Source organism: Macaca mulatta, chromosome 12, assembly GCF_049350105.2.
Source record: "Macaca mulatta isolate MMU2019108-1 chromosome 12, T2T-MMU8v2.0, whole genome shotgun sequence".
In the NCBI taxonomy this organism is placed as follows: Eukaryota; Metazoa; Chordata; class Mammalia; order Primates; family Cercopithecidae; genus Macaca; species Macaca mulatta.
This window is the reverse complement of record NC_133417.1, coordinates 121,382,526-121,409,261: the sequence shown is the minus strand read 5'-3', so window position 1 is coordinate 121,409,261 and position 26,736 is coordinate 121,382,526. Positions and strand designations below refer to the sequence as shown.

Genomic DNA, 26,736 nt, shown 5'->3' with positions numbered 1-26,736 from the left:
GTAACAGGGATGGTAGTTCCTGCTCTTGGTAATTCTTAGCAGATAACTGTGAGGATCACAGAGATAATACTGGGCTCTTTGGTTCGGGAATTGAATACAAGTAAAATTCTACCATTATCTAGATATGATGTATATAGTGCTCTAGGTACACACCATACAAAAACAGTTCTTTAGAAGTGAAAGAGTTATATAAATACCTGGCATACATACTACATTGGCTGAAGCACTGATAAAAGTGGGGGGAAAAAAAAGGAAATGGCATTTTCTAGATGTCAAAGAGAGTCTGCTAGGTGAATGTGCAATGTACTTCTTTTGGAGGCTATGAGATAATACATATCAAAGTGCTTAGCACAGAGCTGGTACTCAATACATTTTTGTTGAATTTCCTAACTTCTTATCTGCCATGACAGTGAAGTTCAGTGTTGCTGGTAGTACTGGAAGCATACTCTCTGTGCCTTGACTATCGAAACACTATGTTCTAAAGGAAGAAGAGGCCAGTCAGAGCCAGGCAACCCATGGCTGAAGTAGAAGAGATTCTCTCCACTTGTTTTTTATGATGTTCTCTCTATTCAAAGATGGTGACGTTTTGAGTTTTTTTTTTTTTTTGGAGACTGAGTTTTGCTCTTGTTGCCCAGGCTGGAGTGCAACAGCACGATCTCAGTTTACCCCAGCCTCCGCCTCCCGGGTTCAAGCGATTCTCCTGCTCCAGAAGAGTTGTCTTAAACTACAACTGACATCAGTTCTGGTGATACCAGAATTATCTAAGGACACCATCTTATACCTACCCGGTCATTAACTGAAATTTCTTTCTATAGCTTCATCATCAGACATTAAAATTCCTCATGCTTAGGCTCAGTGCCTTTACATTTCAAGGAAGACATCCTATTTGCATTATAGAACAAGCCTTGCACAATTTGCAAGTGCATCATCCGTTTTCAGATTTCTTTCCTGTCTAATACTCTGGGTTAACTTTGGCTAAGATGTGCTGCTGGGAGGAAACACAAGCTTTTTTAGGTCACGGCTCCTCACTTCTTCCAAAAACTCTAATATGTACCCAATTGTCACCTGGATAACAAATCTTCTTAATGTAATAACAACAAAAAAATATTTTTCCTGATTTACTTGTTTAGCAAAAACTGATAGGTCTTCACGCCATGTGACAATTAATATTATGTGTCAACTTGGCTAGGGTATGGTCCCCAGTTGTTCCATCAAACACTACTTTAGATGTTGCTGTGAGGGTATTTTGTAGATGTGATTAACATTTACAATTAGCTGATTTTAAGCAAAGATTACTCTTAATAATATCTGTAGGTCTCATCCAATCAAGTGAAGGCCTTAAGAGCAAAAGCTGAGGTTTCTGCTTCAGGACTGTAACATAAAAATCCTGCCTGAGTTTCCAGCCTGCTAGCTTGGTCCTACAAATTTCAGACTTGCCAACCCTACAATCACACGAGCCAATTTCTTAAATTCAGCTAATAAATCTCTCTCTCTATATATGTGTATGTGTGTGTGTGTGTGTATGTGCACACACACACACACGCACACATATACGTTCTCTTGGTTCTATTTCTCTGGAGAACCTTGACTGAAACAGCCCAGTTCAAGGAGGAGATATTATCAAACATTGTATAAAGTGACAAATAGAAATAAAACCAAACAGTTAAATGGCATACTCAAGCCCATGGTGCTCAGTACTGACTGTGGCAGAGGGTACAGACACCATGGAATCGCTTCTGAGATATAATCACCACCTTACAGTATGCTTTGAAAATTCCAGGATCCTACTCCCTGAAAGTAGGGATGACATCTGTTTTGTTTTGCTTTTTTTTTTTTTAACAAAAATCTTTTGCTAGGCAAAGTGCTTAATAAAAATTCTTGTATATTTTAATTTCTCTTTCAAACCATACTATGGTTTCTGCCAAATGCCTTACTTAGTTGAAAATTGAAGATATTTAAATTTTGGCCTGAATTTAGCCTTCTGATTAACATTTCCAGCTTTGCGTCTGTCACTTCCCTAACAGATTCCTATTCACCAGCCCCAGACCAAGCTCTCCCTTAGTGTGTATAGTTATTTTCTGAGTCTCCGTTGTTTCCCTCTGCTCCATTTTAACTGCCTGAGCTTCTAGAGGACAGGGGTGCTGTCTTATCATCCAGCACAGTGCCTAGCGCACTGTAGAAGCTTAGTAACTGAGAGCTGTCAGGTGCCAGCAGGACTACATTAGTCAGTGACTGTAACTGAAACTGAATGTTATGAAGTACATACTTCTGAGCTATTCAACTTAATTCATTAAAATTTCATCACAACCTTGAGGTACAATGAAGGATTACTGAACTAAATAACTACATGTATTTGACTCATGGCTGAATCAGATTCAATACACACCTAACAAGGAGGCCTAGGCCTAACAATGTGTGTGAATAAAAAGTTCATGGGGACTGCACGGGGTCTTTTATTGAAAATACCTGGACGTCCCTTATGCTAGAATACTAGTGTTTCTCTATTCACTTATAATACAATCACCGGAGGGGTTTTAAAATGCAAACAAACCGGCTGTGCTCACGACCCATCTCAGACTAACAGAATGTCTACAGTAATTCTAATTTTTAATCAGTATTAACAACAACAGCAACAAAAAGAGGGAGGGAGGGAAGGAGGGCTCACCAAGTGACTAATGTGTGGCCAGGGTGGGAATCACTGTGGATTTCATAGCCTTTACCAGGGCTAAGGCTAAGTTTGTGCACTATGGAGTTCAACAGCATGCTCTAGAGGTACTGAAGCTGGGATTACAGATGAGTTCCAGAAATATAACCACAGCCTACAGGAAACTGAGTAAGATTATAATTTCTCCCATGAGGATGCTGTGATTGAAGCAATTTACATACTGAATACAAAATGAGTACACTCATTTAGTTACCCATAAAATTTAACTTCTTCGAGGGCATCAAGAAAATAAAGTCCACTATAATAATTCAACTGAAGACAAAGAGTTACCCCTCAATACCTTTTTGGCTTCGTCAGCTGTGACAGAACTTCCAGAGGCTTCCTCTTTGGTGATGAGAGTAATTCCATCTAAAAAGTAATTCAGAGTAACATCTAAACACAAAGATACAACCCCAATCCCATTTTCCTTTCCACACCTCCTCCCACCTTTGAGTTGGAGATTTCTTTTTTTTTTAAATAGAGACAGGGTCCCACTATGTTGCCCAGGCTGGTCTCGAACTCCTGGGCTCAAGTGATCCTCCCAAGGAACAAAAGTAGGTCCTTGAATAATGTTGTTTCATTAAAACATTGATGAGAAAAAAAATGGTTTCATTATGTGTCATTTTTCTTAAAGTCAGAATTTTCAAGAACCTATGGACAATGTTAAGGGAGGACTTACTGTAGCACATAGCAGAAGTTCAATAAAGAAATGATAATTAAATGATTGTATGCTTTTGTTCAAACCATCAGGCACCCAATATGGAACTATGCATACATTTTGTCTTGTGGCCATGTTACTGCCTATTGATAGAGTGGCCAGAGGACTAGGGAGGAAGAAAACATGGTCTTCACCAAGGGGCATGTCTATCATTTAGGATAGTTCATCAATTTTAGCTCAGTAAGAACAAATCAAGGGTAGAAAATCCACTCTTTAGTTTGCTCTTCTTCTTAAGATATTTTCCTCCATCAAATGGCTGATGATACCTGACATACTGTCTGAAAAGCATATGTATTTAACATCTATTCGTACCTATGAATGGCCTTGGCCATCTGTATTCTGTCAGTGGCATATAAGCTATCAGAAAATATGGATTTTGCATATGTCCTATAAGTTTCTTTTCAGCAAATATGCTATAGGCATTCAATAAATACCAAAACCAATCTCCTTCATTTACTGGGTCAACAGCAGAGACACAAAAGTGATCTGAGTAAGCACCCTTCACTACCCATTCCAATTCCTTTTGTTCTCCAGTGCAGAAGTGAAAGGGCTGAAAAATTAACTGTCAGAAAAACGGTTACCTGTGTGATGAAGAGTTACCCATTAGAAGGTGGACAGATAGGTATGCAACTCTTTTTATACAGAATTTGCACACAAAGAGAGATTGAAACAAATTTTGCATCTCTAGTATAAGTGAAAAGTTTCTCTGTCTCATAAACATCATCGTTTTCATAATATGTATTTTAAACAAGAAATATCTTATACTTGGGTTCTAAAAGAAAATCAGGTCATGTTCTAAAAAAGGTGGGGCAAAGGGCATGAAAAAAAGCAAAGAGCAAGCCTAACATTGAAAGAATGTGTGCTGTCTTCTTTCTGAGTTTAATTTGCATTGGTTGCTGTGCAAGTGAGGAACTGAATGGTTTTGGTGCATGAAGATGCTGGTCCGCTGAAAAAAGTCCAAGTATATGGTAACCGAAAAATAGCAGGGAGATAAAATCTGGGTGAGGTCAACCAAAGGGCTGTGGATCCAGCAGGAGTGAAATGGCCTAAGGATCTGAGAAAGCGGACAATGTTCACCCACACAGCTGCTCCATTCAACAAACAGAAAGGCACAGCCCTGAAATAGGTCACACTGAGTAAAGAGTCTAAGATGGAACTTACATGTTTATTTATTATTTATCACTTTGTATTTATGCTTATTAAGGGAGAGTTTGAGTTCACTGAACACTGAGCATTTCCCAAAGCCATGTAGAAAGTCATCGTGTTTCCCACGTAACTCATTATACAATATAGTTTATATTTAGAATTTATGTGTATATTTAGAATAAAATAGCCTAAGTATTTGCAGAAAAAGACAAATGACAACTTACCCTGAACAACAATTTCCCAGAAATGATTTAACTGTTTAATTTCCACTTTCTCTCGAAGGGCTTTCAGGAAGTTGTTAAAGCGCTGCTCTTCTGAAAACTGTGGTAGCAAGTTGGGGTAGAGGAGGCGGCAAGTCAGAGCAAACACAAAAACAAATTCAGCCCCAGACCAAACAAAGTATTGTATATTCTGAAGCACCTTACTTATTACAAAAAAATAAAATGTTCTTCTTTGGTACATGGGAAGCTGGCATTCCAAACTGAGGTGTGTTCACTGGGGACCAGAAATCCTTCCATCTGTGGAAGGCACAGAGCTTCCCAGAGTCAGTTTTTTTGTGGTGGCCTAGCTCTTTGTTCTTAACATTCAATGTAGAAAATCTCAAACAAAAACAGAGAACAATTTTGTGAGTGCTCACACACTCATAACCCAGCTTCAATAATTATCAACTCAAGCTGGGCATGGTGGTTCATGCCTGTAATCCCAGCACTCTGGGAGGAAAGGTGGACGGATAACCTGCGGTCAGGAGTTCAAGACCGGCCTGGCCAACATGGTGAAACCCCATCTCTACTAAAAATACAAAAATTAGCTGGGCGTGGTGGCGTGCGCCTGTAATCCCAGCTACTTGGGAGGCTGAGGCAGGAGAATCGCTTGAGCCTGGGAGGCAGAGGTTGCAGTGAGCCAAGAGCCGTCACTACACACCAGACTGGGCGACAAGAGCCAGATTCTGTCTCAAGAAAAAAGAAAAAGACAAAAAGAAAAAATAATAATCTCTCCATTAAGATTGAATGATATGCCACTGAAGTCTCTTCTGCTCCTCTCTCTCTCTGCCGTTTTTTTTAAGAAATACGATGTGACCTGGTATTTTTAAGGACACTGGGTGGCAACCATGCACAGAGGTGTTGTAAGACACCCCATCTAGCCTGGGTAGTGCTTTAAAAAAACAATACACTTTTACTCTCTCTCTCCATCTAACCAAATCTTTCTCTACCAAACGGAATCATCTGCAGGCTTGTCCTGACTCTACTTTTCCAAAATTTGTCTTTATCTGAAGAGTATTCAGGTTATCTACTTCTGGATCTTTTATTGTAATCTAATTTTAATGAATTTTCTATTTTCTTGTCACTCTTTGTAAACACCTAAATTATTTAAGCATTAATTCATTCATACGTTCAGCAAATATTTAATAAGTACCCACACAAGAACATACACTACAACTGTGCCCACTTTAAAAACATACTTTCTAATTTAAACTTGCTCACTTCTTACCTAAAGATACAAAAGCCTATACAAAATTTGGAAAATGTTTAGAAATATTCTCTAAAAATTCCTAATAAAACAATCAGACAGACAAAACCCACACAAAAGGCATGGGAGGAACTTACGCTCAGTGTTCTTTTTTTTCCTGACATTTAGATCCCTACTCCTGTCTTCATAAAATCTTTCTCAATAATTATACCAATATATATTTTCCATCAATTTCCCTAAAATACCCCTTCCTTTACAATAATGAGCAGGCCACCAGAGGTTATAATGGAAATTTCCTTGGTTCCCTAAATAGGAAAAGAAAGCAAAGGCCAGGGCTTCCGTATAATAAAAAGCCAACTTTCAGGGATAAAACATCCTACCTACTCATCTTTATTCCACCTCAGAAATGACAGTGATAGTAACATGAGTTTAAGTCGTTTCTAGTTCCATTGGCATACACTGCTATTCACATCGAGAATGATAATTTCCACGGCCCAGGCTCATTTCCGGGATGCTGTATGCCTCTTTCCCTGTGATAGTGGCCAACTGTTTAGGAAGAAAAGAGATGCAAGGATAACAATACCTTAATGGCTTCTTCTCGGAAGGCTCGGATGCAGTCCATGCTCTTCATAAAATATGGTGTTTCATTAGTATCCAAAAACTGTTCGATGTGATTTATGAGCTGGTTACTCGCTAAAACATAAGACAACATATTTTCTTAGATTTGAGTGATGCTTGAGAGAGGGTATGCTTCTGTGTTTATGCCTATAAGTATGTATTATAGTTCACAAGACTCATGGTCAGCAAGTACAATTGCCATACTTCTTTTAGGAGAGAGAGGAGATGCAAAATCCTGATTTCAAAACTCTGTATTTGAGAAGTCTGAATAATACCTATTGATATTTGTCAATAAATTAATTTCTAAAATGCTGAGAATTACAGTCGAAATACTCTGTATTTCTGATATTTTTTGGGATATCAGAACCTAGGTTGTAGATGTTTTTAAAATTGTTGTTGTTGTTATTTTATTTTCCCCCAGAATTTAGGGGCCATTTGGATAATTCAAAACTGCCTTTCCTATTGTATTCACAGAAAACAGATCCTCTAGTCCCTCCCCTAATTCTACTCAGGATAACTGTCGAACAGTGCTGGGTAGTGAAAAATAACGAGCCAGGGACACCCCATCTTCTACCAATCCAAGGTTAAATTAGGAAAGATCAGCCCCAGTCTTAACAAAATATCCCTTTTGAATGAGAAATCATTACTATCTATCTTATGCCCTTAGCTGGACCTGAATATTCTCCCTATTGCTCACCACTCCAAAAGCCACAAATACTTAATAAACAGTAACTGTCAGCAAGCAATGTCATAAATGCTACAGAAGGAAAAAATGCATTCACAGTGTTATCATTTCCAAAGTAGGTTACAACTTATAAAGAAACAAAAAATTATTCAGTATGAATAAAAAGCAGAGGAAAACGGAAATCTAAAAGTCATGAGGAAGCTTAATTTGCTGTGCAGATCAAAACTGACCCTTAAGATCTGTGTGGAAGAACAAATCAGTGAGATGTGGGTATTCATGCCTAAAGGCTCCCTCTCCTGTGTCCCCTCAAACCATTCACTAGCTGTGGCTGTTTGGCAATTTATGCTGAATGTTCAAGATATTCTATGACTGCATGTTTCCCCAAATCACAGCCTCCTGTGAGCATTCTAGCAGCTACGTGTGTGTGCACAGTGCTAAAGAAAACTACTTTCAAGCTTTACCAATAAAGACCCCAGGCCACTAACTCTGTGAATCACAGTGACCTGAACATTACTCAACGCCTTCCTTATTAAAAACATGAAATCGGTGCTAAGAATCTACTTATTTCCTAAGGACCACACAGCATATAGAAATGATTACAAAACTGGATGAAGTATTTTTTAATACAGCAATTTTCCAGCAAGGGAAAAATATCCCCAGTAACCGTTTCATCCCTTCTACCAACTCGGAAATTATGATCTCCATTATAAGAAAGCACTTAACAAACTTGAGGGATTAAAGAAACATTTCCCTGCAATTTCAGAAATCTTTACCAACGTATCCCGCAGAAGGGAATTAATATCCAACTACAATTCAAAGTAGAGAATGTTCAGATGAATCTTTTTAAACAAGGTAAATAATACAACCCTGATTAGTAGGCAGAGCAGAAAACCATCAACAAAAACTCAAAGCAAACAGAAGTTATCTCCCCTTTTCAGCTTGAAAAGCAAAATAACAGAAATGTTCGATAACAGAAAGTGGTGTACTTTCCCAGATCATTTGATAGAAAGTTCACTCGAAGTTACATATCTGGGCACAAATAAAAACCTTTACAGGCCAAGGACAATAATCCTAGAGACTCTAAATTCTCCATTTCTTTTGAAATGAGAATAGGAAATCTTAGGAAGCTATAATGGAAATGTTTCACTTTGTTTGATAGTATATACTTACTGTATGACTACTATGTAGAAGATACTATGTTATGTTCTGTGGGAGACAGAATTAAGTTGAAGATAAGGCCCTTGCCTTTGAGGAGTTTGCAGTTGAATAGGGGATATAATGCATTTACATAAAATTAACACTGGGAAATAATGTGAAGAGAGCTATGAGTTTTAAGGAATTATATTAATCGGTTTGAATTTTTAAAAAATCTTTGGTGATTACAGAAAGTTTCATAAATCAATATGGCTTTTTAGTTAGGCAATGAAAAACAGAATCTGGCAATTACACAGCAGGAAGCAGAATTAGCCTAAGTATGAAGAAGAAAGCACAAGGTGTGTGTGGAGAAAAGCAAATGGCCTCATACATGGACAGAAATAGGGGAAGAAAAAAGAGTGAGGATTAGACAGAAAATGGCTGGAGGAAAGGCAGTTCCAAGAAGACAGTATATGTGAGAGTCCTGAGGTAGGGGGTAGAGCTTGGCTCCTTAGAAAGTGTAGAAGAAATAAGACATTTTAGTGGTTGGATAGTGGAAAGGAAGCTGAAGAAGGTGGCTAAGAAGAATTAGTCACAGAGAGAGAGAGAGCGTGTGTGTGTGTGTGTCAGGAGTTCATGGCATCACAGATACTAAGAGAAGACATTACTCAAAGGAAAGAGTTGTCTGCTGTGTCCAAACTATTGCAAAAAGACTACAAGGAAAAGAATATAAAGAGCATAGGTAATTAAGGATAAAAACATAGGGAATCCTAAGAGCTTGGAGCCCATGAAATGACTACACAGGTACTAAACTGCTTTGCGAAAAACCAAAGCAAAACAAAAAAACAGAACAAACCACCAGCTTCCTGACTCATTTTATCCTGAACTATGATAGAACACACATACACACACACACACACACACACACACACACACACGCACGCTATCTTACAGAGAAAAATATTCAAAAGAAACAAAAATAAAGCAAATACCCAAGCCAACAATCCATTTGCAATGATAAAGGAAAGAAGGTAGTCCAGTCTGCCGTAACTTTTTTTTTTTTTTTTGCCCAGGCTGGAGTGCAGTGGCCGGATCTCAGCTCACTGCAAGCTCCGCCTCCCGGGTTCACGCCATTCTCCTGCCTCAGCCTCCCAAGTAGCTGGGACTACAGGCGCCCGCCACTTCGCCCGGCTAGTTTTTTTTTTGTATTTTTTAGTAGAGACGGGGTTTCACCGTGTTAGCCAGGATGGTCTCGATCTCCTGACCTCATGATCCGCCCGTCTCGGCCTCCCAAAGTGCTGGGACCACAGGCTTGAGCCACCGCGCCCGGCCGTAACTTCTTTATAAAAGGCAGTAGCAGGAGTCTTAATACCCAGTTTCTTTGTAAAAAATGAAGTCCTAATGTATCTGTGGGCCTATTTGGATTTAGTTTTTCTTATTTACACGTTAGACTGTTCTGCTCCTTCCTCCAGAGGGTTCACAAACACAGATGGATAAACATATCCAAACTTCCAATAAACCCAGTGAATACAAAGAACCAGATTTTGGCCTTCTAGGAATACTCAGTTACATGGCTTGTAAATCTGGTCCATGATTCTAAATTCTGTCCCTCTACCCAGACTACTTCTGTGGATCACTGACTATGATGAACCATTTAACACCAGGGAATAGCTGTGATGGATGATGTGTGAATATACTGAGTATCAAAAGGGATATAGACAAGAGACCTCCCTTCCAAAGTTTTGTGGCAGTTCACATTTCCCTGCCATTTTTACTAAAAGTAAAATGCAGAAATGGCTAACAAAAACAATATTCCACTTTGGCTGGATTACGCTTTTGATTCCCCTGCCTCACATAAAGGAAACGCTGATCATCAGGATGCTTTTCTCTGCTTCTACATCAATTACAGGGCTAAGGAACAGCTTATCAGTCTTCAAACTCAGTAAATCACAGCCCCAATTATAATTCACCAAAATGCTCTTCAAAATTAGTCAGTGACTCAATAATACTCATTAGTAGCTAAAATAAAAAATGGCCATTGGAAGGGCCATCCATCTTAGGATACTAAGTCAGGCAAATGGCTGTTACTTATTTCCAGGATTACTTCAAATGTCTGTTTTGGATTTTGAGGTTTTAGATATGGGCATCATATACTAACCCAGTATCTCACATGAGTACAGATGTTGATAACCAAAATCAATCTCAATACTTCAGTATCATATTCAAAATGTTATCAAGATTTAGAAATGTTACAGAAGAGGAAAATGGCAAAGTTTTCTTGTTTAATCTGAAATACACATTCTTCTTCTCTACTGAAAACATTTACCACCACCCAAAGTCCCGTAAAATGGACTACACCTCCCTTCTCATTGCAGTCACCAAGGTCAAAACACCCAGGGCCATGTGCATGTCTGCCTCTGACTTTACATTTACTCACTACCTCTGTTCTTTGCAAAGATGTTTCCAGCAAAGTGAAAGGAAGTCATTTATTGTGGGATTTTCTCCTCCATCTGACAGAGCTCAAAAAGCAGTAAGTTCCCTCATCTGTCACAGATTATATATAAAAGACTGTGAAGACACCTCAAACAATTTGGCTGAACTCAGCCATCATTTAGGATATTTCCCAATTTAATTCTTCTCACTTTCTCAATGCCTCATGTAAATGTAACTTATTGAAATGCTGTACATTTTGCAAATGTCAGCAGTTAAATAACTTTTAAATGTTAAGAACAAATTTATGGCCGGTCGCGATGGCGCAAGTCTGTAACCCTAGCACTTTGGGAGGCCAAGGAGGATGGATCACTTGAGATCAGAAGTTCGAGACCAGCCTGGCCAACATCGTGAAACCCTGTCTCTACTAAAAATACAAAAATTAGCTGGAAACCGCTTGAACCCAGGAGGCGGAGGTTGCAGTGAGCCGAGATCATGCCACTGCACTCCAACGTGGGCAACAGAGTGAGATTCCATCTCAAAAAAAAAAAAAAAAAAAGAAAGGAAAGAAAAAAACAAATTTATATAGCCAATGACAATCGCATCTTTGTAACACAAAATTAAAAGTGACAATAAAAATCAAGCACTTAAATCAAAATAAGTATAAGGACAGGTAATTCATTATTAAGAGAATAAAAAGGAGTAATGCCCATCAGCAAATAAAACTCCAGGCAAGCAGTCCAGTCTACCATAAATTAAATCCACGTGTAAATTACAATCATTGTTTAAGCCAGAAATTTGTAAAAGATATTTGCCTGATAAGAAAGAAAGCCTGTTTTAACACAGGCAATTTAAGAAACGTATCAAAAACAGGCTTTCTTTATGCCTCTTTACTATCGGATATAAATTGGCCACTGTGGGTAGAGGCAGTATGTACATCAGTCAGGGTCCAACACAAACAATATAAATCATTCCAAATATTTAACACAGGAGATTTAAGACAGGCAATTGTTTCGCAGGTTATGAAGTGTGTTAAAGCCAACTGAAAATGGTGCTGTAACCCAGGGATTGGTAACGGCAAGAAACCCTTAGCATCCCTTGGTACACAGGAAAAAGAAAAGAAAGGGTATAAATAGAGCTCTGAGGACCAACGGTGCTACCCAACACAGAAAGGGAGGAAGAGCTACCCTGGTTTCTCCCTCCCTACTTCCCACCAGTATCTCTCATGCTGAACCCAGTAGGAAGTCTTTAGACACGGGAGCCTGGAAAATGCAACCCACAGGAGCCAGCTCTGCCCACACCTCCCTCAGATGCAGGGCATACAGAAGAAGGGAGGGGGAGGAGGGGATCTAAGGGCACAGTGTGTTATGAACTCACAAGGGGATGGCCCATTTTATGAACTGGATATTTCCAGGAGACAGAAATGCAAGGGATCAGGCTGGGCCCAGTGGCTCACGCCTGTAATCCCAGCACTTTGGGAGGCCAAGTCGGGTGGATCACCTGAGGTCAGGAGTTCAAGACCAGCCTGGCCAATAGGGCGAAACCCTGTCTCTACTAAAAATACAAAAATTAGCTGGGTGTGGTGGCACATGCCTGTAATCCCAGCTACTCAGGAGGCTGAGGCAGGAGAATCATCTGAGCCTGGGAGGCAGAGGTTGCAGTGGGCCAAGATCTCACCACTGTACTCCAGCCTGGGCGACAGAGTGAGACTCCATTTCAAAAACACAGAAATTAGCAAGGCATCATTTAAATTATAAGGGAAGCTAAAATATGCAGGTTTATTTCTTGCTAGCGAGGTAGGATACAATGAAATTCAATTAAAAGTTACTGAAGAAGTTCAAAAGCATATTTAAAGCTTTTCCCAGCCATTTTTATTTTTTTTAAAAAGCTGTATTTCTGTAAAAAACAAATTACGTAAAAAAATATTGTTTTCACTTCTACTTGAAACATTTTTAGAGCTACATACATTTCCTTTCCTTTGGGTCTAACATGGTTGTGACATGCAACTGTGTGGACCATGACAATAAACAAGAGGTAATGGATGCAACTGAGCATTTCCCATGGCATTCTGGTCCTCTCAGAAATCAAATGTACTTCTGAAATTTTAAGTACAAAAAGAAGGTATCTTAAATATTTTTTCTCTAAATCACACACACACACAGACACAAAATGCTGACTTATTTCTTAAACACCCTTCTTTCTGCTTCCACTTCTAAAGAGTTCAGACTGAAGAGTGCTCTTTGCTCTTGGTATTCTTTGTTTTTTAGTTGTATGGTCTTTAATGAAATATTCTTATTAAGGAAAAATAAATCACTGGATGGCAACAAAAGAGAACTAGGAAAAAAGCATAAGCTTGAGTAACCTGAAAATGACATTGGAATCTGTCATCTTTTTTAAGCAGCTGGACTGAGAAGCAGACATAGCTCTGCTCTTTGCCTTAGCCTGCCCTTCTTCCACCTTCTAGAAACTATTCTGTAAGCTCTTTGCCCCAAACTTCCTCAATCTAAAAAAAAAGAAGTTCCCTGCCTCCCTTTCAGAACAGAAAAATCAGTAGATACGACAGAGAAAACACCACAGACATAATATTATGCGTGACCAGTGGCACAGGAAATTGGACTAAGGTATGCAAAGTGCTGACCACCTCAACACACAGATGCAGTCCTGTATTTTTAAATTATTACTATTCTTACCAATAACTAAAAAACTCAATTAAAACCTCACCATTTAAGTTCCACAAGTTCAGTCAGAGCCCATTTTTTCATGCTTAACGATTTTCTCATTAAGTGCAGTAATTTCTTACAAATTGCAGTAATAAAAGTAAGTCCGGCTGGGTGTATTCCCCCCTTTCATATGCTGCCTTTTCATTGATGTGTTAAATTAAAACCCCAGGCACAAGGAACAGACTAAATGCAAGGTCTTTATTGTCAGAATCCATTCCTGCAGACTATGAGATCTCTCTCCTTTTATTTCTGTTTTTATTTGAGCTAGCTGTGAATCCTACTTTGTAGCCACAGGAAGAATAATATGGAAGGTCTCTTGGCCTTAGCTCACTCTGTATAACAAATATGGTACTGGGAGCTAATGAGAAACTAGAAAAATGATATCCAGTTAGCCCACTGGCTGTAAGCTCATTTTATGTAAGACAGCATTATGATATAACATTTTTATTGTGATGAATAATAGTTCTCATCTTAAATAGCCTGGGTTATGACCAGATCTGTTACCAGGTCAGCTGGCAAATTTTAAGTTTCCTGGTAAGTGGAATAGTTCTGTGGCATTCTACGGTCTTGTAATTTTTTATTAGAAATATTCAGTTTAACCATTAAAAAACCACTGAACATATCCCACAAAGCCTGAAGGTCATCAATTAATATTTACAGGGCATACAACAGTTAACTAAAGACCAAAGAACATGCACTGCCTAGTGTAACTAATTTTCCCCAATTCTACAAAGGAGTGCACTTAAAGTAGAATATTGAGACATTATGCTAACATAAGAAAGAAACTAAAGGAAGACTTTCTCATTAAATGAGGAAATATCTTTCAGCTTTTTAGGAAATACATATGTCACATGCCTGAAGGAATGTGTTGTGGTGGGGAGTGAAGGCTAAGGGAAGGCAGAGAAAGAGGATCTCCACAATTTTCCAAGGTCCTAGAATTCCAAAACTTGGCAATGCTTACTAGAATTGATAGAGAAGAATTAAGAACCTTTTCACCATGCTTGATTCCATTCCAAATGAGCAGTAGGGGAAAGGAAAAAATGCAAGATAATAGCGATAGGTACTGTAGCAAATTTATAGTATCTATCTAGCTTCATACCTGAGTAAATGTCATCAAACTAACATAGCAAGTAAGTAGAAGACACCAAGTAGTCATAGTAACGGTGCAGCCAAGAGGAAAAAGGAACACAAAACCAATCTGGCAACGGGATCCAATTAAAAGTTGGTAATTGAACGGAACTGAAACGCAGGTATCAGTTGAAGAGACTGAGTGAGTGATGAGTCAGACTCCTCACCAAGGAGAGAACAGGCAGCCATTGTTGAATGGCTTTTGGGGAAGTTGGACAACGGGGACACAGCACACAAGTCTTCTAGGATGCCTCAAGAATTTCAGTATTTTTTGAAAGGAAATACTAGGTACCAGAAATTTTATAAAGACAGTATTCTATCTGATAACTCCTAAAAACTGATAAATAATGCCTTGTGTTTATACGGTATCTTTTCTTAGGGACCTCTCAGATTCTTCTTTCTTTTCATTTTCCCCCCTCTATCCTTTCTGATTTTATGAAGGAAGTTTTATAATATTCTAGAGGTCAAAATACAGACATGTTAGATTCTCTACTTCTTCTCTGATGGGGCTAAGACTTAGGAACTAATCCAAAGAACCAGAGAAGTAAATCTGCTACAATTCAAAAATTCAAATCATTATTACTCCCAAGCACTGTTTTATTAAAGTTGGCAATGGAAAACAAAAAAGCCAGATGAAGGTCATTTTGTCTCACTGATGGTAGAGCACCAGCAGTATCTAAGATAATGAATCATACTACAATAAAAATACAACACGGCATTGGGATCCAAAGATATACTGGTTCTCAAATCACAGACATCTCTTTAGAGTAGGATTTGGGGGTAAATACAAGAACGGTCATTTTTAATAAAGAGTTAATCAGCTTTAGAAAGCCGATGCTGCAAGGGCATTAGCAGGAATATGGTTTGAATACAAGGTTCATAGAGGGAATCTGTATAAGAATAGGTCAGGAGAGGCAGAATGGGACCAGACTGTGGCAAGTCTTGAATGGGGGGCTGAATGGGAGTAATTGATAATGGTTGACGCAGAATAAAATCTGTGCTATAAGAAGTTAAATCTGTATAAACATATGGGCAGGAATGAAGGAGAACTTTGAAGGTTATTAATGAAGGATGCTGGAACTGTCCAATGACAAAATAATGAAAGCCTGAGTTAGGATAGTGATAGGATGGAAAGGAAGAGACAGACCTGAGATGTAAATTAGAAGACGATTAGAAAGCAGAAGAGAAATGGAGACAAGGTTGTCAGAAATGCTCATTAAACTCAAGGCCAGCCATGGTGGCTGATGCCTGTAATCCCAGCACTTTGGGAGGCCGAGGCAGGCAGATGATCTGAGGTCGAGAGTTCGAGACCAGCCTGACCAAGACAGAGAAACCCCGTCTCTACTAAAAATACAAAATTAGCCGGGTGTGGTGGTGCATGCCTGTAATCCCAGCTACTCAGGAAGGCCGAGGCAGGAGGATTGTTTGAACCTGGGAGGTGGAGGTTGCGGTGAGCCGAGATCATGCCATTGCACTCCAGTCTGGACAACGAGAGTTAAACTCTGTCTCAAAAAAAAAAAAGATACTCAAGGGGCAAAACAACAGTAACACTGCCACTTATTTCTGGAAAGTCCCATTAATAGCATCAGGACACGCCATCGCTTAGGTGGTTGCCTTCCTTAGAATGCCCTTCCTTTGGGCCCTCTCCTATCCACCTGTACCATAATGGACCAGGTTATGCCAACCTCCTCCAGGAATTATTTTTAAGACAGAGTCTTGCTCTGTTGCCTAGGCTGGAGTGCACTGGCATGATGTCAGCTCACCGCAACCTCCTGCCTTCCAGGTTTAAGCAATTCTTGTGCCTCAGCCTCCCGAGTAGCTGGGACTACAGGCCCACGCCATCACGCCCGGCTAATTTTTGTATTTTTAGTAGAGATGGGGTTTTGCCATGTTGGCTAGGCTGGTCTTGAATTCCTGGCTTCAAGTGAGCCACCCGCCTTGGTATGCCAAAGTGCTGGGATTACAGGTGTGAACCACTGTACCCGGTCCCTCCATGAATTCTTCTTCAAAGGAGTAACCTACCTGCATTTGCACCCATATATTCTGCCTTCCATCCTATTGCCTTTGCTGAACTGTGTGTTATCTAAGTTATCCCCTTCCCCTTGTGCCCTAGATCCCATGCCTCTCCGCTACTCCAGGATTTCTTCCAGTCTCACGTCTTACAGTCTCTATGGCGCCTTCTCCATGATTTATACATACAACTCAGACCTTTTTCCTGAAGTCCAGACCTGTGTGACCATCTTCCCCTTCTCAGCAAATGGCAATTCGTCCAGTTGCTCAGACTAAAAATCTTGGGAGTTATTTTTAACCTCTTTCTCTCTCACACACTCTACATTCAAATGATCAGCAAAACTTGACAATTCTACTATCAAAACAGATAAAAAAATCGGACCTCTTCTTACTACCTCCTGTCACGTGGATTAATGCCAAAGCCTTCTAACTCATCTGCCTACCTTAACCTTGCCCTTTTCCTCAACATGGTATGAAATATAAAATCAGATCATCCACTACTTCAAACTCTTCAACGGTTTCATATTTCACTCAGAGAAAAGCAAAAGGTCTAGGAGGCCTTACGTGATTATGTACCCCAGCCAGCTCTCTGATCTCAGCTACTTTCTTTGCTCCAGCCACACAGGCCTCTCTGATGCTTCTAGCCAAGCACACTCATCCTGAGCTTTTCAAGAACATGCTGCTCCCTCTGTCTGCAAAGCTCTTCCCACAGATATCCACTAGGTTCTCTCTCTCACTATCCTCAATTCTCAGTTCAACAGTCAGGACTTCCCTGATCCTCTACATAAAATTATAAGCCCATCTCAACCCAGCATTCCCTATCCCACTATCCTGCTTTAACTTGTCTCTATAGTGCTGCCACGGGTTGAACAGTATCCCCACCCCGTCCCTACATTCCTGTCCTTACCAAAACCTCACGTGACCTTATTTGGAAAAAGGGTCCTTGCAGATGTGTGATCAAATTAAGATGAGGTCACTAGGAAAGGCCCTAATCCAACAGGACTGACATCCTTATAAGAGGAAAATTTGGATACAGATATACAAGAACTCCCTGTTAAGAGAGACGCAGAGATAAGAGTAATGTATCTACAAACCAAGGGATGCAAGAATTGCCAGCTGTCACCAATGGCTACAAGAGAGCACTGAACAGATTCTCCCTCACACCTCTCAGAAGGAAGCAGTCCTGTGATTTTGGACTTTAGTCTCCAGAACTGCAAGGATAAACTTCTATTGCTTTAAGGCACTCAGTTTGTGGTACTCCATTACTGCAGCAACAGGACACTAACACAAGTGCTTATCACCATTTGACATATATTTTCTTATTTGTTTACTGTCTGTATCTTGGTATGCCTGGCACACAGTAGGCATTCAACAAATATCTGTTGAAGGGATGAACAAATGGTGTAGGCCTCACTGGTTTACTCTTCTAAAAGCCTAAGGAATGAACATGTCTTTTTGTTGTTCGTTCAATTTAAACCTGTAGGCTGTGTATTTAGTACTGGCTGCCCCTTAGGGGAGTAGACAGTCTAGCACTCTCTTTTATCCCCCTCCCCGCCCTTAATTTTACAGAGATGGAAATAGTTACAATAAAGCTCTACTGAAGGGGGAAATGCAGAAAGAATAACAGGCTATGTAAGAGATATATGCAGATGCACAGGGATGAGATATCACATCCAACATTATCATGATTATATGCATGAAGACATCGTGGCTTTTTATTGTTGCTTACTAAGTATGCCTCATCTCATCTTGGTGTACACCTTTTTCTTTTCTTAGCTCAAGCTGCTTGATGCCACTGGGAACGGAGAGTTCTCCCAAAATGTACTGTCTCTGACTATATTCCCAATTCATTACACCCGAAAACAATTAACCATCTTGATCACAATACAGGGCATTAGTAGGGATGAACAGGGTTATTCCTATGAAGACAGAGAATGTGGGTATGGGCAGAGTTTCAAAGGGAGGGAGACAATAAAGAAGATGTCCACTTTTTAACTTTATATGCTATTATATTATTATTTGCTTTTTCCCCCATATAAGCATGTACTTATTCTTAATGAGAAGCCTAAGCAGCAAGTAAATCATCTCAAAACAGTTAAGAGATTGTCATACCAGGAGACAATAAACAATTGTTTCTATTTCTAGTGAGCTCTCAACAGGAAGACAATTTTCATGGGGTGACACTTAGGATACTTCTATTTCACTGATCCTTTTCTTTCTTTTTTGTTTTATTCTTTCTGAACCAAATACTTTGTTCTTTTCGTTTATTACTCATATACTTAAAGAGCAGTGGTAAAAAAGGCCCTTAGAAATAATTTCATCTACTGTCCTCAGGAAATTTGAAGCAGGTCTACAGGCATATCTTATCTTTGGTTTGTGGCTTTTACCATTCTTACAATCCTATACATTTAAAATTCCTATGTATACGTCTTGCTGGCTTCATTACAATCCACCTAAGAATAATCAGACACAGGGCAAATTGCGGGAATAATCCAACCTTAGTTATATTTTCTTCTCAGTCCATGAGACAAAAAAGGAGTCAAACAAAATAAATACATGCTTGACAAAAATGGGACAAAAGAAGAAACAAATGAAAGGAATAATGAACCTGTAAATTTTCAAAATCTATAAACATCAATCTAAGACTTGATGTACTTGATATACCTGTTGCCACTAAAATTGACTTTCATTTCTCACAACTAATCACTTTTCTGCTCCAACAAGTTCCTAAAATCTACACAATTTTTCCAGTACTAAGTAAATTTTTCCTCTACTAATATAAATTAATTTTTACTCGAAGCAAAGGATTCAGAAACACACACAAACTTGCAGCACACATAGCTAAGTTTATTTTTCTTAAAATGCCAATACCTGAAGACCCGTATTTAAAATATACTCTATTACCTGAACTGACAATGTTTTCTTTAGTGTTACCCTGTAAAAATTCACTAGGATCTCATGACCCAAGCTGGTTTAGCTAGGTGAGACAAAAATCATAAAGGTCTCACTAGCACACAAGGTCTCAAGGTGAATAACTTTCAATACTCAAAACACCACAGAAAACAACTAGATAGAGAATCAAAAGACAGATTTGAACAAACTATCAACCAAATTGCCCTGACATTTCCAGCACACTTGACCTAGTAACAAGAGAATACACGTACCTTTTAAGGCCATAGGGAACAACTGTCAGAACAGACTATATGTGAGACCACATAAGAACAAGTCTGAATAAATTCAGAAGGACTGAAGCCACTCAAAGTATGATTTCCAATCACAACAGAATTAAACATCAACAAACAGGAAGAAACTGGGAAATCTTCAATATTTGGAATTTAAGAACACATTTAAATAACCTAAGAGTCAAAGAAACAATCATGAAAGACATCAGAATATATTTAAACTGGATGAAAACAAAAACATAACACATCGCAATTTGTGGTGTGCAACTAGAAAACTGCTTAGCAGGAAATGTATAGCTTTAAATGCCTATATTAGAAAAGAGGTTTCAAATCAATAATCTAAGCTTCCCTCCACCTTAAGAGACAAGAAAAAGAAAAGCGAACTACAGCCAAACTAAGAAGGAGGAATGGAATAATAAAGATCAGAGCAGAAATTAATTAAATGAGAATGGAGAAATCAATAAAACCAATTAAAAGCTGGGATCTTAAAAAGATAAAATCCATAAGCCTTTACCTAGACTGACCAAGAAAAAGGGAAGATACAAAATCCCCAAATCAGAAATAAAGAACAGATCTCAAAAATATTATTATAAGGGAATAATAATCAATGTTATACTAACAAATTAGACGAAAGGAAAAATTCTTATAAAGACATATTACTAAAACTGATTCAAGAAGAAATTTTAAAACTGATCAGATTTATTAGTTGAAAAATTGGGCCCGGAGCAGTGGCTCACTTGAGGTCAGGAGTTCGAGACCAGCCTAGCCAACATGGTGAAATCCCGTCTCCACTAAAAATACAAAAATTCGCTGGGTGTGGTGGCAGGTGCCTGTCATCCCAGCTGCTTGGGAGGCTGAGGCAGGAGAATGGCTTGAACCCGGGCAACGGAGGTTGCAGTGAGCCAAGATCATGCCACTGCACTCCAGTCTAGGCGACAGAGTGAGACCCCGTATCCAAAAAAAAAAAAAAGAAAGAAAAAGAAAAAAAAATTGAATTAGTAATAAAAAGCTTCCCACAACCTCTTCCTCACAGTTCCATACTGAACTTGAGTTGGAGGAGGCAAGTCTAGTCTTAAAATGCAGGTAAAACCACTACCTGGTCGCCCCTAGGCTGGCTCCGGCCATTGTCACTGCTGCTGCCACCAAGAGGAGGGAGGCCATGATCCAAAGGAACCCAGCGCGGTTGAGAAAATTGTTTATCAGTGGTCTGAGTTTTAAAACTACAGATGGGTTAAGACAACATTTTGAGAAAGGCAGTACGCTCACAGATTGTGTGGTAATGAGAACTCCAAGCAAACATTCCAGGGGCTTTGGTTTTGTGGCTTACTCTTGTGTTGAAGAGGTGGATACAGCAATGTGTGCTTGACCACACAAGGTTGATGGGTGTGGAGTGGAACCAAAGACAGTTGTTTCTAGAGAGGATTCTGTAAAGCCCGGTGCCCATCTGACAGTGAAGAAAATTTTTGCTGGTAGTATTAAAGAAGATACAGTTTGAGAAATTACTCTGAAAACTATAGCAAGACTGAAACCATACAAGTTATGGATGACAGGCAGAGTGGAAAAAGAATGTACACCTTTAACTTTTGATGATCATGATACAATTGATAAAACTGTTGTTTGGAAACACCATACTATTAACAAGCACAACTGTAAAGTGAAAAGGGCCCCTTCTAAACAAGTGATGCAGTCTGCCGGATCACAGGGGTGACGGAGGTGGATCTGACAACTTTATGGGTTGCGGAGGAAACTCTGGAAGTGGTGCAAGTAATTTTGGCTGTGGTGGAAACTCTGGTGGAAGAGGAGGCTCTGGTGGTGGAGGTAGAGGTGGTGGCAGCAGAGGTGGTTATGGAGGATGTAATGGTGGATATAATGGATGTGGAGGTGATGGTGGCAACAATGGTGGTGGGCCTGCCTACAGCAGTAGTGGGGGCTATGTAGACTGTGGACCAAGATATGAAAACCACGATGGCGGGTATGGTGATAGTGGTGAAGGATATGATGGTTACAACGAAGGACGAAATTTTGGCAGTGGCAACTATTGTGGTGGTGTGAACTATAATGATTCTGGAAATTTTAGTAGACAAAAACCATCAAATTATGAACCCATTAAAGGGTGCAGTTTTGGTGGAAGAAGCTCGGGTAGTTCCTGTTGTGGTGGTTATGGATCTGGTGGTAGACGTGATAGATATGGTAACAGAAGGTCCCAAAAACAGCAGAGAGGGGCTACATTTCTTAGCAGGAGAAAGAACAAGGAGTTGTCAGAAAAGTTACAGGTTATTTGAGATAGTCATCCCAAATGCATTAGAGGAACTATAAAAATCTGCCGCAGAAGGAATGATGATCCATAGTCAGAAAAGTTATTGCAGCTTAAACAGAAATCCCTTCTTGTGCAGGACTGTCATAGCCAGCTTGCAAAAGTGCAGCTATTAATGAATGCAATACAGTGTCAATTAGATGTACATTCTGGAGTTCTTTTATCTGTTGTAGTTTTGTCTGTTTCTTCTTCATCACATCAAGTATATTGCCCTGTAAATTGTGGTAGTGATACCAGGAATAAAAAAATTAAGAAATTTTAAACTTTTCAATATTTGTGTAGTTTTTCTATATTTTAGTACAGAAACCTTAACAAAATGCAGTTTTGAAGGTATTTTCTTTTGAATTAACAAGTAAAGAAGATTATTGCTAATTACTATTTTGTATAAATTTTGCTAAAGTTAATTATAAAGAAACATATGCTGACTTGCAGCTTAAGGGGAACCTACTGTCCCCATTTCCAAACCATGACATGAATGGGCACTGACATGTGAAGAGAAGAGATATTTGTATGTTTGCAATGTATGTTTTAGATACACAGGATTTGGTATTTAAATTAGCATATTTGTGAATTTAAGAGCATTAAGGTGACCTTCAAATGAAACAATCTCAAAATTCAAAAAAAAAAACAAAACAAAAGCTCCCCACAAAGAACTCAGATGGCTTCACTGGTAAATTATATGAAATATGTAAAGAATAAATAATAGAAATCTTGAAGAGAAGGAAACTTCCTAACTCATTATGAGCCCAGTATTTTCCTGTCACCAAAGCCAGACAAAGACATCACACAAAACAAGAAAACTACAAACAATATCCTAACAAAATATAAGCTGTCTTAGTCTATTTTGTGCTGCTGTAACAGAATACCCAAGACTGGGTAATTTATAAAGAACAGATATTTATTTAGCTCACAGTTCTGGAGGCTGGGAAGTCTAAGAGCATGGCACCAGCAGCTGGAGGTGGTCACCCCACATCAGAAGGTAGAAGTCAGCCAGAGACAGAGAAGAAATGAGGCCGAACTCATCCTTTTTATAACTAACCCACTCTGGTGATAAGGGCCTGAATCCTTCCATGAGAATGACGCCTCCACAATGTAATCACTTCTTAAAGGTCCCACCTCTCAGCACTGTTAGAATGGGGATTAACTTTCCAACACATCAACTTTGGGGGACATTATTCAAACTGCAGCATTAGCTAAATGAATTCAGTATATATAAAAAGGATTTTTTAGAATGACTGGATTTTACACTTGGAAAGCAAGGTTGATTTAGCAACTGTTAAGTCAATTAATGTATTAGCAGAAGAAAAAAAATCACAGTCATCTCGCCGGGCGCGGTGGCTCACGCCTGTAGCCTGTAATCCCAGCACTTTGGGAGGCCGAGGCGGGTGGATCACAAGGTCAGGAGATCGAGACCATGGTGAAACCCCGTCTCTACTAAAAATAGAAAAAATTAGCCGGGCGCAGTGTCGGGCGCCTGTAGTCCCAGCTACTCGGGAGGCTGAGGCCGGAGAATGGCGTGAACCCGGGAGGCGGAGCTTGCAGTGAGCCGAGATTGCGCCACTGCACTCCAGCCTGGGCGACAGAGCAAGACTCCGTCTCAAAAAAAAAAAAAAAAAAAAAATCACAGTCATCTCAACAGAGGCAGAAAATGCACCTAACAAAACCCAACATCCACTCATAATAAAAACTTTCAACCAATTAGAAATAGAAGGAAACTTTCTCAAGCTGACAAAGGAAATCTGGGTAAAACTTACAACCAACATCATACTAATAGTGAAAGACACAGTTTTTTCCTTAAGATCAGGAACAGGGCAAGGATGTTCACGCTTATTTCTATTTAACACTGTGCCGGAAGTTCCAGCCAGCACGATAATTAAAAAGAAAAGAAAAGAAAACATACAAGTTAAAAAAGAAGTAAAGCCTTCTTTATTTGCAGACATGATCCTGTATGTAGAGAATCCTAAGAAGTGTATTTTAAAAAACCACAAGAACTAATAAGTTTATCAAGGTTGCAAGCTATAAGATCAATACACAAATAAATAATTTCATTTCTATATACCAGCAACAAACAATCCAAAAATAAAATTAAAAAACAATTCCATTTACAACATCATCAAAAATAATACTTGGCAATAAATTTAATAAAAGAGGTATACAGCTTGTACACTAAAAACTATAAAACATTATGGAGAAAAAGATCTAAATAAATGAATATTCCATGTTCATGGATAACTCTGTATTATTAAAATGGCAATTTCCCCTTAATTCTTCTATAGGCTTAATAAAATCCCTATCAAAATACCAGTGGGCTTTTTCATATAAATTGAAAAGCTGGGCTGGGCACGGCAGCTCACGCCTGTAATCCCAAAACTTGGAGGTCAAGGCAGGTGGATCACCTCAGGTCAGAGCTCGACCAGCCTGGTCAACATGGCGAAACTCCGTCTCTACTAAAAAAATACAAAAACTAGCCAGGCGTAGTGGCTCATGCCTGTAATCCCACCTACTCAGGAGGCTGAGGCACGAGAATCACTTGAACCCGGGAGGCGGAGGCTACAGTGAGGCAGGATCATACCATTGCACTACAGCCTGGGAGACAGAGTGAGACTTTGTCTCAAAAAAAGAAAAGAAAAGCTGATGCTAAAGTTTACATGGGAAATGCAAATGACATAGAGTAGTTAAAACATTTTTAGAAAAGAACAAACTTGGAGTGTATCCAAGTACTCTATTTTTTTAGTCCTTTTTTCTTAAACTTTTCCTTCTTAGGTTCTTTGTATTAACTTTTTAGTTACGAAATAACAACCTTTACTCTCCTCCCTTCCACCAGACACTCCCTTGCATTGTTAGCTTGTCTAATTATGTTTGCTTAGAAGTTCCAGAGACAATCCAGGTATCTGTAGAATGTTCCACCACCAGGTGATTACTTGAAGGCTGCAGCTAATTTACAACTAACTGGTCAAGCCCAAGATGGAGCCAGCCCATTCAACAGATGGGGCAATAACTCAAGATTATCAGAACAAGTCATGTAGGCCGGCATCACCTTGCAACCTCCCCCCACCTGTGTGCACTCCCAACCCAAACTGACTATGAACAGGTCCCAGGGATTTTTGGGTGTGAGAGAAATGTTCTTTGAACTGTGGTGATAATTTTACAATTCTATAATTTACAAAAGTTCATCAAATTATACTTACCAGTATATTTTATAGTAGAAAATTTTACTTCAATAAAGCTATCTTAAAAAGTAGAATTAATAAGTGCAATTTAAGAGACTTGTAGAGATTTACCACAGACAGAAGAGAGAAACTAGATGTTTCCATCACAGAATAAGTATGAAAACTTAGCATAAGTTACTCTCAATGTCCCAAGAAAACACTATCGGATTCCAAGAGCAAGGGAATTATAAAAAAGTAGTTCTTATATGAGCAATGGCTCCTCTGACTTCAACGGCTACCAATGAAGTACAGTAATTATCCTGAGTGTTACGGCTGAGCCTCATTACCACTGAGAGACATGAACAGATAACTACAGATTTCAGTAGTTTAATCTGACAGAGGAAAATGAAAACGGACCTTTAATTATAACTATTAACTGAAGATTTTTCTCCAACTGTCCATAAGGAACCTCTAAAAACAAGTTAAATTTTCTCCAATTTCCAAAAACATCTAAGCTGGTAATATTCTCCAGCCCTGCTGAAACTGTTCTATAAAGGAATTAAACTCCCTTCCCTTTTCTGGCCAAAGCAGCAAGCATGACATTTTTCTAGGTTTTATGTAGACACGGATGGATCTGACAGGCTAACTGTACCAAATTACACTTGCCACTTCTTCCTGTGTCAGCATATTTTTTGCCTTGGGCATGCAATTTGAAAGGGGAGGACCCAAACACTTTTATTACATTTAAGTGGAACTCTTAGCTGTTTCTTGGCTCCTCTTAACACATTTCAGTTGATTAGTGACTATTTTAACAAAAGCCTAACATCCTTTCCTAAATATCTTAATTGGTTAAGAGCTTCTGTTGTTTGCCACTAAAATTGGAGGAGACAATTTTCCCCAAAACCACCTGAAGTCATTGATTAAAGCAGTTTGCACATTAGTACAATCTGAAATCAGTTTCCTTTTTCAACCAGCTGGGCTTATGGAGCAATCTTGAAGACAGCCCAGTTCAAAGAGAACCAAGTGCAATACCCTATATGACAATGATCTACCATGGAAGGAAGAAATGCAGAATCTATAGGAGGTGGGAAGAAAGAATCAAATTGCCATGAATAAGTACTTGAACCGCTCTCTGCCTCACAAATCATACTCATTAGCACTTACCGCAAGGGTGAACTCTAACAGCAAGCTGGATGCCCTTTCTCCTAAGCACCCAAGAGTTCTGCATTTCCATCAGAACCAATTGTGAGCACTGCCTTGTTGCACTGATGGCCCAAGTCACTGATGCAAGCTGAAATGATATGGTTCGGATTTGTGTCCCACCCAAATCT

The 26,736-nt window shown here is 39.2% G+C and overlaps 1 protein-coding gene across 2 annotated transcripts in view; it reads right to left on the bottom strand.

The window, feature by feature from the left end:
• The window catches only part of XRCC5 (X-ray repair cross complementing 5), a 98,930-nt gene that overhangs the window by 8,244 nt on the left and 63,950 nt on the right, over nucleotides 1-26,736 (bottom strand). Inside the window, 3 exon segments of one of the 2 annotated variants that reach the window (NM_001257366.1) lie at nucleotides 3,006-3,073; nucleotides 4,793-4,889; nucleotides 6,619-6,728. In NM_001257366.1, coding sequence (NP_001244295.1) covers nucleotides 3,006-3,073; nucleotides 4,793-4,889; nucleotides 6,619-6,728 — 275 coding nt within the window. 2 annotated transcript variants of the gene reach the window in all.